This window comes from Xenopus tropicalis, chromosome 8 (genome assembly GCF_000004195.4).
Source record: "Xenopus tropicalis strain Nigerian chromosome 8, UCB_Xtro_10.0, whole genome shotgun sequence".
Classification (NCBI taxonomy): domain Eukaryota; kingdom Metazoa; phylum Chordata; class Amphibia; order Anura; family Pipidae; genus Xenopus; species Xenopus tropicalis.
The window spans coordinates 59,889,755-59,902,421 of NC_030684.2; the positions used below are offsets into that span (position 1 = coordinate 59,889,755).

At 37.9% G+C, this 12,667-nt stretch overlaps 1 protein-coding gene across 2 annotated transcripts in view; it reads right to left on the bottom strand.

The window, feature by feature from the left end:
• Positions 1–1,680: 1,680 nt before the first annotated feature.
• The window catches only part of zdhhc9 (zinc finger DHHC-type containing 9), a 54,464-nt gene continuing 43,477 nt past the window's right edge, over positions 1,681–12,667 (bottom strand). The window contains 6 exon segments of one of the 2 annotated variants that reach the window (NM_001102692.1): positions 1,681–5,418; positions 5,753–8,389; positions 9,002–9,089; positions 9,545–9,648; positions 10,609–10,711; positions 12,391–12,439. In NM_001102692.1, the coding sequence (NP_001096162.1) occupies positions 8,261–8,389; positions 9,002–9,089; positions 9,545–9,648; positions 10,609–10,711; positions 12,391–12,439 (473 nt within the window). In that variant the 3' untranslated portion in view covers positions 1,681–5,418; positions 5,753–8,260. 2 annotated transcript variants of the gene reach the window in all.

The window sequence follows — 12,667 nt, forward strand, 5'->3', positions numbered from 1 at the left end:
TCAGAGTCTGGTATTTTCAATCAATGGGATGACAATCCTAAACACACAAGTCGTTCTACCAAAGAACGGTTAAAAAAAAAAAAAGAATAAAGTGAATGTTCTGGAATGCCCAACTCAATGTCCTGACCTTAAAGAACATTTTCCTACAATGTATATCAGTTGGGCACATCTCCCCCACCCAAATGGCATTATTTGTACTTCATATATCCCATCTGTTCGCCAGCACCATCACATTTTCCTATAACAAATAGCAGCTTTCACCCAGTGGCCAAAGGCTTTTATTCAGCATAAATGTAATCAAGAATGCAGGCTCACATAGGAAGAACGGTCTTTGATACAACTTTCTGCTTTGTTTAAGCACTATAATGATTAAGCTGAACTCAAGAGAGGAGGTTAGGAGAAAAAATATGAGCAGACAGCTAGAGCTGAGTTTCTATGCAACCAGCAATGCCATCTCTGCTGGTATCAGCCTTTTCCTGCAACCAACCCCCGGCCCTAGGTGCAGTCATTGTAGAAGGCGGATGCCAGGGGTGGGGCCGATTCTGCCGGTGCAGTAGTTGTATTATTTGTTGGAAATATGGCAGCGAGCTGCAATACCATAAAAGCAGCAAGATGCTGAGAACCTTCCAGTGTACAATACCCTTAAACCTGGAGGCCCAAAGAGGCGACACAGTCAGCTTCTCTCTGCCTACATTTTGTAGGCAGGTGGAGAGAAGTGGATCCACTCTTATATGCTTCTGTGTGTTGCTGAACTGACAGGCACAGCGCTGGCCTGAGTGATGCTACACTGAGTGGAGATCAGCCCAAAAATGCATGCCTGTCAGTTTAGCAAGACAGGAGCCAATCTGCTTCTCTACGTCTGCATACAAAAGGCAGGCAGAGAGAAGTGGGCTGCACGACTAGTGTGGCCTCACTCTAAAGGAGTCCTGACATGTAAGAGATAAAGAGGTCTGTACATAGATAAATATGTGCTTTCAGAAGTTATTCCACTTGAGGTATCACTAATTTGCTATGTTTTAGTGCCACTCAAAGAATAAGCATGCACTGGCAAGGCTAATTAAGTTAAAATATGTTTCTAAATAGCAAAATTGCAGGTTGCAGTAATAGTGATTCCTGCCTTGCACACTTTTCTTCCATACTTTCAGTTCCAGTATAGAGGTCTCAACTATCATTAGCATATTAACTTTATTATTTTTAAATAAACTAGCCAAACACAGCAAGACCAGCACAACAGCAGATACTGTTTGGATAGTCCATTGTTTTGGGCCAATACAAAGCCAAAGAAGCTGCTGCCTCAGGCAGTTAAAATTGTGCTGTGTATGTCAGGCTTAACCCTACAATATGGACAGGAGTAAAAACATAATTTGTACATAAGTAATCGACTAATAAAAAACTATTTTTTGTAAAAAGTAACACCAGGTGATATTGGCACTGTATAAAGGCTAATAATTTTAGAGAACATCATTTCATATTAGCCTTTAGTAGATAGACCCCCCACATCTATTCTTTCATTCTTTGAAATAACATATTATCCTGAAAGGCCTACTGCAAATGTACATATTCGTATCATGCTGTATTGATATTCTGTAATAATAAAGCTTGAAGTTCATTTGATACACCAGATGGAAAGCTCTTTTCATTTCCCATTTTTACAAGTAAGCAACAATGCAGGGAACTGAATAAAATGACCACAGGCAAATAAATAGTTTAATTCCTTCATTATGGAAAAAAAATACCAGGTAAAGAAGTTCAAACGAAAGTGCATGTTTATACACAATACCATTAAATAAAAATACACATTTTTTGCAAGGTACAATAATTTGGTCAGTAGCATATAGGGGAAGTGTTAGACTAAACTGTATAGGATAACAGATTAAGACAAAAAAACTGACTTTTATGCAGGAAAAAAATGCTGTTCTAGCTGAATGTTTTCCAAGGGAACCAGACCCTTATTGTGTCCAGGAATGGGGTGGGCTGCAAATGAAAGCTTATGGCAGAAGAGAAAAAAACAAGAAAATAAATCCACACTTTGTGTGTTTTCCCATCTCATGAAAAGTAAAGTATCAGTGCCAAGAAAGGGTTCCTAAATAAACATAATACCAATGAAAAAGAGGGGCATTACATGGAAGGAAGTGAGCAAGGGGTGGAATATAAAAAAGCCAAGTTAGTGTTCCTAATCCAGTAAGACATTATAGATGTAGAATGTACACAAATACTAGCTACTAGTTGATTTAGTACTTAAATTCTACCCCATTACAATGGTTTTATAGTAATATAAATGAATTAATCGGACTTGCTTTTGAATGTTTGAGGGCAGAGTCTTGAACTGTGGAAACAAATCTATCTGAATGGCTGCAGCACTTGTTTGTGGTGAGAGGGGGGCACCTTAGCCACTTCCTTCCAGCACAGGATGCCTAGCTTGGCATTTGGCTTATGGCTTAAGCAGGGGACACCCTTCTGCAGAACACTGCACTTAGTGCCAACTAAACAAATACCAGGAACTTTAGTGTTGCTACAACTGACATTTTTGTTCAATGCTGCTCCAGCAAGGGTGAACAGTGTTCCCCCTCCCCCATTTAAATGTAGTTTTCATGTGATACTTTCCTTTTCATTTGGGATACACAAGCCACCATTTATTTTGCTACATTTAATGCTGTTAGAAGAAGACAGACAAGGTCACTCCTACAGTCCCTTGAACACACAGGTAGGCTTACTGGGGATAAAGCAACATTCAGCATAGCTTTGACTTTCTGTTGAGAAAAGATGAAGTCATATTCCAAACTGTATAATGACCCAAAAGGCTGATACACTGTTTTTTCTAGATTTCTTTCAACACTATACTTGTCCCTCACACATCTCCATAAGATTCCTGTACCAAACCAAAATAGGCAGGACAAATGCTGAAATAAAAGATTCACTTGAGAGAAAGGCCACACAGCAACATAAAAAATAGTTTGCATACCTTGATATAATTAAGGGCTATGGCACTTTAGGAGCATTTTATCACCTCTGCTTTTCCTGGCCAAGCCAATCCCAAGCACAATAACCAGTCTGTAGGCCCAGATAAAGATCATTAAAAGCAGCCTTCTCTGTAGCCATATTAAAAGGATAATTATTTGCTATAATACAAGTGTGTTGGTTTTAGACAAAGCAAAGACAATATTTAGTAATAGGTGGTCTGCATTAAGGCAAATGGCCTTATTCCTTGCTATAGATTACAGATGTAATGTCTTTGTGACAAAGCATTATTTCTTATACACAACTATAAGGAATATGTTGAAATCATAATACAGGTGTAACACAAGTTTGCACTGCCATTTAGAGGTTATAAAGGTATTTACCAATTGTACCTGCATACCGTAGGCTTAACGCTAAAAAGGATGGGCAAGACTAGATAAATGGATACTCTTTCATACAGATGCAGATGGAAGATTTCCAGGGTATTTGTCTAACAGAAATATTAAAGGTGTTGCAAAGTCAACATTACATTTTGCATGATAAAATAAAAATAAATTCTAAACCAGTTACACAGTCTCAGTCCCCTGCAGAGGCTCCCCCCTCCAATACTGCACCACTGACTCGCCCCAATTCAGCCCTGCTGCCCTGTACGTCATTACAACACAAAGGCACAGTACATTTTGCAGTTGTCACCTCTGTGCATACTCCTGCTCAGCAACCAATGCCTGCGAGAGGTCAAGCAGCAAAAAAACTCAGTAGGAGAGGGACTGTACTGCTGCACATAAGTGGTACAGATTGGGAGGAATGCCTCTGCATATGAAGTTTCATACAGGGGTTTTATTATCCATTAATTACAAATATCGACTGATTAAACAGTTATTGGTTGTTGGAGGAAGTGTCTCTATCTACCATTCATAGGTTTTGTCTCCCAAAACAGAGTTCATCTTCCACGTATTCATAAGTTGTATTGGTGGCCTTCACAAAAGAAAAAATACATTTCACACTGCTAGATTTGGCTGCCCGTATACAACTGTGATTGCCCCTTTTTTACAGGTCTTTTAATCACAGATCGTTCAAGGCATTGTGGTAACTGGAGTCTTTGGAGAAGGGGAATAGAGTACTGAAGCACTGATTTAGAATTAGATTTGCTTTTATTATGCAAAATTATATATTCTGGTTTACAAACTTTATTGGGAAAAAAATTATGCATCTTTGGAACAATCATTGTATCATCCTAAAGCCCTACTGTAGGCCAACCTCGACAATATATGGACACTGTATCATGATTGGCAAATCAACACATTTGCCCTGAGCCTCCAGCTTTATAAATATTTTAGTAACACTTCAAAACCAGTTGGCTGCACCTCATGCTGGTTGACCAATCAAAGCAATTTGGCCATCAACTTGTGGCCAGATCATACCATCTAATCTAGTTGTACATCTCCAGCTTTATAGATTTGCTCATATTTTAATGACTGGTCAAAATCAATAGAAGAAGCATGCTGGAATGATTACCGTCACAGTTTCAAACCTAGAATAAGCAAACACAAGTAGTGTATACTACATGCCCCACCAACCAGAAAGACATGGGAAGCTGTGGATCAGCAAAAGCTGGAGCACCAAAGAAGTCTATCACTTATACAAACTATAACAAGTATTCATTCACTGACTGCTGAGGGGGGAAGGATTTCTATAAATATTTGATCCCTCAGAGTGCTGAAAAAACACATTTTATACATCATAAGTTCTATAATGGGTCAGATCAAGGGACACATTATACATCATCAGATGCACCATGTGTAAACATTTCCAGTATAAACTGCATATCTGTAAAACCCACAACATGGCATTTTACCTTTTTTCAAATATGTTCATTAAGGCTGGGGTTGATGCCATGCATGTTTCCTCTATCGACATTTATATTTAATATATGTACAAAAGCAATCGGACCACATTGTGACAAACATCTGGAAAGTCAAAATAAATCACATGGAATGTTTACAAATTAACAGAACTTTATATAAAACTCAAGCAAAAAGGATATTTTTATAAACGTTGGCTAAACGTGTGTGAAAAGTGTTTCACTAGGGAAAATTGTAGTGACAGCTTTCCCTGATTTGTTTAGGGCATAGTTCATTTAAGACATTAAGGTAAACTACAGAATACATAGATGTAAAACAAAGTTCTTCAAACTGTGGCTACACTACAACAGAATCCCCAGTAAGACACACAATGAAGATTCCACTGCTAAAATCAAGAGAAGACAAGAATATCCTACTTGAGACTCGCCAGAAGGGGTCTAACTCCTAACATCCTCCAGATTTGGCAAACTGCTGGTCTGATATCCCTGTCCCAAAGCATAACACAGTCTGGCTGTACATCAGTTCAGCAAATACAGTTTGGAATATTAGTAGGTAAAACATACTAGTGGAGCTCATTTATCAACACTGGGCAAATTTGCCCATGGGCAGTAACCTGCAGCAACCAAACAGTAATTATGTTTTTCAGCCAGTTGCATGTAGAACAATGAATGCAACAATTTGATTGGTTGCCACAGGTTACTGCCCATGGGCAAATTTGCCCAGTGTTGATAAATACCCCTCAGTCTCTGGAACTTACAACACATAACATGGCAAAAACCATACTGAGCAGTCACACAGACACAACAAATACACATCTATGGCTCAGTCTGTTTTCACATGTTCAGATGGCTTTTTAGTATGTTAGTTTAACCTAATGGAATTGGTGGCCAAGCCATATGTTGAGGAAGGGTTTTATGTAAATGCCAATATTGATAGTCATGCAAAGCCCTTTATTCATTCAGGTTATGAGTGTGACAAGAGGGGCATCTTCTGGGAAGCATGTGACGCATTATATTTTGTCACTTAACCCCCTGGATGGAGAAAAAAACCTGAATTATAAAAAGTGCTCCATAAATATTTAACATCAACTCATGGAACTCAATACCTGAGACAAGAGAACAAAGAAATGCACCTACTATGAGGGCCAATTAGGAACTGGGATTTAGGAGAAAAAAAAATTGCTGTTTGTATCTGAATTACTAACAATGTTATGGTGTCAGTATCTGATATTTCATTATACATACAGATATCATCTAACCAGAACAGAACACAGGAACCATTAGCACAGTACCCAAACCAATGTACCACTGATTCTTAGCTTATTATCTAAATATATTACTGCTTATACCAAACTGTGTACTTTGGAGCAAAATGCCATTTTTTGGAAATGGAGGCAAACAGCAAATTAAAAGATCTGTAATGCCCGATTTGTATAAATCCCAAGTGAAAAACAGAAATTCAGTATGGCTGACATATACAATACTGATATTAAGGGGGGCTTTAAGCCAGGCTTAAAAAATAAACACTGTAGCATGGTCATTAGACCAAAACTGTGCCAATCAAAACTTCCTCCCTCAAACTATGGGGTTTGGCAGTTAAATTTAATTCACTACAACACTGAGCACCTAAAAGATGTTTTTCAAAATCTCAGTGCACTAAAGGGGATATCCTTGTCTCCACTAGGGAAACGGTCAAAAGCAAAACGGAATAAAACAAAGAATATAATCATAAAATATATTCATTAATCTGGAACACTACCACAAACCTAGTTATCACTTATACAAGGGGAATGCATTTAGAAGCTTACCACAGTAATACTTTACCAAAAACCCTATTATCATCTAAAGTAGGCAACCATAACTAGTGGCCTATCAGATATTGCTGACTTGGCTCCCTGCTTTCCCTAACAGGGAAAAACTGTCAGAGAATGCTTAAGTTCCAGCTGATAAAACAGAAGAGTATGACAAATGGCTGGAAAAGCTAAATTCTTGGGATTCCCATGAGATCACCTTTATTATTAGGTCAGAGCTGCCCAACTGGAGGGCCCATGGCTGGATGTAGCCCTCAAAAGGATTTTTATGGCCCGCAGGTCGCACTGGAGCTGCATTGTATGGCATCATTTTAATATAATCTGGCCCTCAAACACACTGTATGAGACCTAATTGGCCCACTACATGTAATAAGTTGGACAGCACTTTTTTTGGTGGTTTTGTGCTCCATGGCCTACTTATGGCTCCTCCCATTTTAATCAGACAGAAGTAACCTGCAGTGTTTTCTGGTATTGCATCATAACAGCATATAGTGCACCCTAATGAAGAAGCACATTATACTCTGCAGTCAAATAATTGTTCCAAGGAAGGATTTTTCTAAGAAATAGGTGCATAATTACACTACAAAATATTGTACATCCAAGAGGAACCCTTGATCAAGCAAATCTTTGATAGCAAGAAATTCCTGCAATTAAGACAAAAAAAAAAAATACTGTATTAAGAATAAATTATTCAAAAAGTTCTTTTAACACCATCTGAAGTTTAAAATTATTAAAACAACCAGAATAATAGAAATAATAGAAACTATAAATCCTCTAAGTGGATGCCTCCGAACACAAAATCCATTTAAACGTAATATTGCCTTTTGATTGGAATTCATATAAGCCAGCTTTTCTTTACATCTGCAGAATTGCTATATCAGACAAGGTGCTATTTTGGGGTCTGATGAATAAAATAATAAAACATACATTAAAATGAGCTTATAACATGACAGCTTAGAGATAAATTAAGGGAATAGTGTGTGTGTTTGTGTGTATGTGTGTACTGGGACTGCAGTTCTATAAAGCCAAACTGCACTAATAATGAACCAGGGCAGTCCACACTGCATTAAAAATATTGCACTAGACCTGGTGTAATTGGAAACTGCTGTGCATCGACCAGGAGCTTTGTTTTTCCAGCATGTGGCAGCTAGGCTCGGCAAGCAAAGTAAATGTGTGCATATTTTTAGGTTATCCATCACAGGACCCAGCATTCCCCCATAGGAATGGGGAAGAAACAGCCAACCTGTCCCTGTATTGCAGACACCATCTCTGATGGTCTGGCCAGCCAGAGACAGTCAGTGTTCACCACTCTCCAGAGGGACACAGAATTCAGATGCAATGTGAAGAACCAGCTCCTGTGGGAAGAAAATAGCAGACCAGTCCGGCTGACTTCTTGCTGTGACAATCTCTTCCGAGTTAGGTTATTGGCATATTCAAATAGCACCTGACATCTGTTTAAATGAGCAGTTTTCCCAGGCTGATATGATAATTTACCCTCCAAAAAGACATCACCTTCATAATTAATACGAGCAAAATACTAAAGTAAAATGGCATATAGGATCCTTCTGATGTTCTCATCTGGAATAGTAGCCTTTTTCAATGGAAAAAAAGAAAGTTTTTAATCTTCCCATTAGATCTTTGTCCCATCTGATTGTTTGGGGATCTGAACAGACATCTCCATAGCATTAGCTTGGGGACCTTTCCCTGGCGATGCTGGATTCTCCAAGGATTCACTGGACATTAGAGGGGCAGCAGAAACCTTGAATGGACAAAGCAATTGAGTTCAATGTTATTACTTTTTTTTTTATATATATATTATATAGGAAGTGTCATATCCTCAGCCCCGTTCTGTTTTATATAATTTAAAATTCTGCTTTCTCTCCCTGAAGCCAAGCCTTGCAGTGGGATTCTGCTACTTTTCTTTGTTCCAAGGCTAAGCTGTGGGTTTAGCATTATGCTGGTCTAGGGATGTTCCAAGGCTTTGATAGGCAGGAAATAATAGCCAATTGGAGATTTGCAAGCAATCAGAATAGTAGGGATTTATACAGGGGTGCACTATAGAAGAAGACAACCCTGCAACAGCTGGGGCACTGACCAGTTTTATATAAAATGTCTTCTACCTAAAGCTTAGGGAGGACTTGAAATTACTTTGTTAAAAGACCAATAACTTATACACACTGCAGGTATATTCTTTAACAATATGTCTAGGAGGACTCTTTTTTTAATTTAACTGTTTTCATAACAAATCCCTTAGGTTTACTCATTGCAGACTTTGTTCAAAAAAAAAAAATTGTAGAGGTTGTAAAAAGTAAAGTTTACTCTGCCCGGCAAGCTAACAAAAGAAACACAAAAAAACCCCCACAAAACTTACCGGATCTTGCTGTGCATTACCATTTGCCTGCTCAGTTTGTCCCAGAACCCCAGCCTGTTCCTGCAAAATGCCTCTCCTATCAAGCATACTAAAATGGGAAAGAGAAAAAAAATGTTTTTACTAATGAAGAGCAAATTTTTTTGCCAGGCATGGATTCACAGCAAATTTCCACATTTCGCCATTGGCAAATAGTTTCACAAAACTCCCGTGAAAATTTGTTGCGTGGAAATTTTTTTGGGTGCGGTCACGTCAAATAGCGTGGGCGACAAAAAAAAATAAAAATTGCGAGACAAATGCGTTTCGCAAATTTTTTGGCGAAGCGAAACAGATTTGCTCATCACTAGTTTTTACACATATCCCTATAAAGGGTTGGATATTTTATACAGTGACTTATTATAAAATCCACATGTATTGGAGAAAATAAATAAATAAGAAAAGGAGGCTTGCAGACCTCACCGGCATGGAAACAACTTCACCATTCTACAGGCAAAACAGATCAAAAGTCCAAAGGATTATTGAATATAAAAGGAAACAATAACCAACCTTGGCTGCACAGGCCCACATAACACTTCACAACAGTTCTTTACAGGATTGCCATGACTGTATGGATTTTGAACACGGTTTTTTCCAGTCCAGGATCCTTTTATCTGAAAAGAGGAAAAACCAAACACTGAGGCAGAAAAAATCATAAAAGCACTGCTAGTAAAATTATTTTAAGGGATGCCGATATAAATTAATCTAAAAATTACTGTTTTAAATTAAATTTAATGAATTAACAGGTACAAAAAAGCTTGTAACCCATAGATCCTACTGGTCAGATGTTTGAGAGCAAACATCCGATCGGTTGCTATTACTGCCAACTACGTGCCTGCACTTTACATTAGTTTTACATTCAGCTTGATATAATCTCCCCATCAGAATAATTAAAAATTCCAATAATATATAGTGCATCAAATGGGTATTCAACCAAAATGTTGCTCTAAATGACTTAAGACGGACTTCCAGGAGTACCTAGAACAATAAACAGGCATTCAAACATAATATGCTCCTCATGGGCCGTTAGGTAGGCTCCCAAGCAGGAGTGGCACTCTATTGAGGGCTGGAACTATAAATGCATAAAAATGTTTTACATGAAAAATGGCCCAGTGCCCACCTTTATTGAGTCTGTTTTCTGGGATCTTTTCAATTTAAAAAAGTACCAGTCAGAAGAAGACTGGATTTTAAAAATCATCTTTAAGTTCATTAGTTGTAGTATATGGAATAGCTGCAGCAGGTACTTCAATGGGAACACTCCAATCAAGGAAGTTTATTGAAACATAGGCATAAGCTCAGCAGGTTTTTTGTAATTAATGTTTCGATTTTTCAAGCCTATTTTGGAGTGATCCCTTTGGAGTACCTACTACATTTACGTACGGTTTAACTGCCCAATGCAGTGCACTTGAGCCCTCTGAGGTACTGGCGAGTTGCCCTTTAATTCACACTTTCTTGGAATTTAGCCCATACATTTAGTTAAGCAAGTTTATATAAAAAGGAATAAAAAAAAACAAAACAAACAAAAAACAAAACAAACACAAAAAACCCCCAACATACACATATATTATACTCACATCTTCATTGGTCGTCTGGTTAAGGGACACCAAAAATGTGTGAAAACCAGTTAATCCCACAACAGACCACAGGGTAAAGAAGCAGATAAACACTTCCAAAACAGTGGTCACTGGGTTAAGGAACCTAATCAGCTTGTACATTTATCAATGTTAAGTCTACCATTATGCAAAACAACTTTCTAGTTTTATAAAGCATTATTACGGTTATGTAATAAAAGGCACTAAGTTAGCCCAGGAGTAGTAACCCATAGCAACATCTTATTGGTTGCTATAGGTAACTGCTCCTGGGCAAATTAGGTGCCTTTTATTACATATGGGGGTCTAAATAATTATAAGTAATCAACACTGTTTTGAAGATTCACATTTCATGTGTGTATTTTGTAGGTTTTTGGTTAAAGCATTTAAGTGAAACAGAAAAATGTGATGTTTTTCCACACATGTGAAGTAATTGAACTTACTATAGGAACTTTTTCAGCTACAAAAAGAATACATATCATGGCTAAAATTAGACCATGCACCAAATTTGCAAGTGCACCCCAGTTAGATACCACCAGTGTGCTAAGAGGAACTGGCTACGTGCATACACATACACAGGTGCATCTATATATAAGCACTAGTGTCATGCAACAATGACCAGGGAAAAATATAGCAGTCCACCAGAGACATAAATGCAGCAGCCAATGGGGGAAACAATACAGCAGTTTACTGGCTGGGTCACAAGACAACTGGGTATATTTTCAGGCTTGTCTGCAGAAGTGACCTAGATGTCTTTAAAGCTTGCACAAAAGCCCACTACAATTAGCTGGGTCATCACATCAACTCCAGGGTTTTTCTTATACTTGTATTAGTTTTGCTCTCATGAGGTCCCGTCTTCTGGCCATCTATTTATATCAAACACATATCTGTAAACAAAATACCTATGGGTGTATCTGGCCCCTACTTGAAGATTGGATTCATAGACCCAGGATTATGGCCATCAATTAATGCTGCTATACACAAAATTATTGATTTGGTTATTTAAAGCACCAAGTGTTTATAGGTGTCAGCATCACTTTGAAGAGAGCCCCACTTAAAATGTTGGTCTATAACCTTGTTCACAGGTACAACAACGATGTGAAATTTATAATATGTACAATATACAGTTCATACCCTCTCGCCCTTATCTTTATTGTGCCAATTTCTTCCTGACCCACAATTCACTGACATTGTTTGCATGTCCAGATCAGATTGTTAACATGCACACAGGCATCCCCACACAGTGTACTACACAGGCCCTTTACTCAAAGCTAAAGAATGAAAGAAGGCCTTCCACTAGGTAACTTAAGTTGCCTGAAGATGCTGTAGATTGGAAGCTCTACAGCAGAAACATGCCATTAATGACATGACAGACCTAAAAAAAAAATCACATAGGCTTTACTTACCTTTTAATGTCACCATATATAGCCCCAAAAAACTTCAGACTACCACAAGTTATTGGGCAGATTTCAAGGGCTAGTTAAAAATAAATGCTTTTGATACATTTAAATGTTATATTGGTCTATTCAGCAACTGTTAATAAATATATCTAGACAGTAACAGTCCTAATTTGTATAGAAACACTTTATATGCATAAACAGCATGAATGACATACGGCCTTCTGTTTATTAAATTACCTTTACATATATTGTTTCATTTAATTGGTGATATCTAATGTGATTAATGTCACAATGCAGCAGCATTTAAACAGCAGCTACACAAAATGGTAGTTACACCCAAAACACTATTGCAAACATAAAAGGATATGTCCCTGGGCTTTCTTTCAGTGTGTTAAGGAAGCCAATGCTTAATGAGTCTGAAAAAAACCAAACAAACACAAGAAACAGAAATCATGCAGTTAGTTTAGAGCTAAAGTAAATTTAAGGTAAAGTAACAATTACAAGCCCATGTTAAATCTCAGCTTCTATATTAAGTACACATTGCATAGAGCTCTTATACGTTTATGGGAATCAAATATGCAATGTACCAAAAGCCTAAAGGTGGCCATAGGCAGTATCCTATGGGTCAGCAATATTCCCCGTTC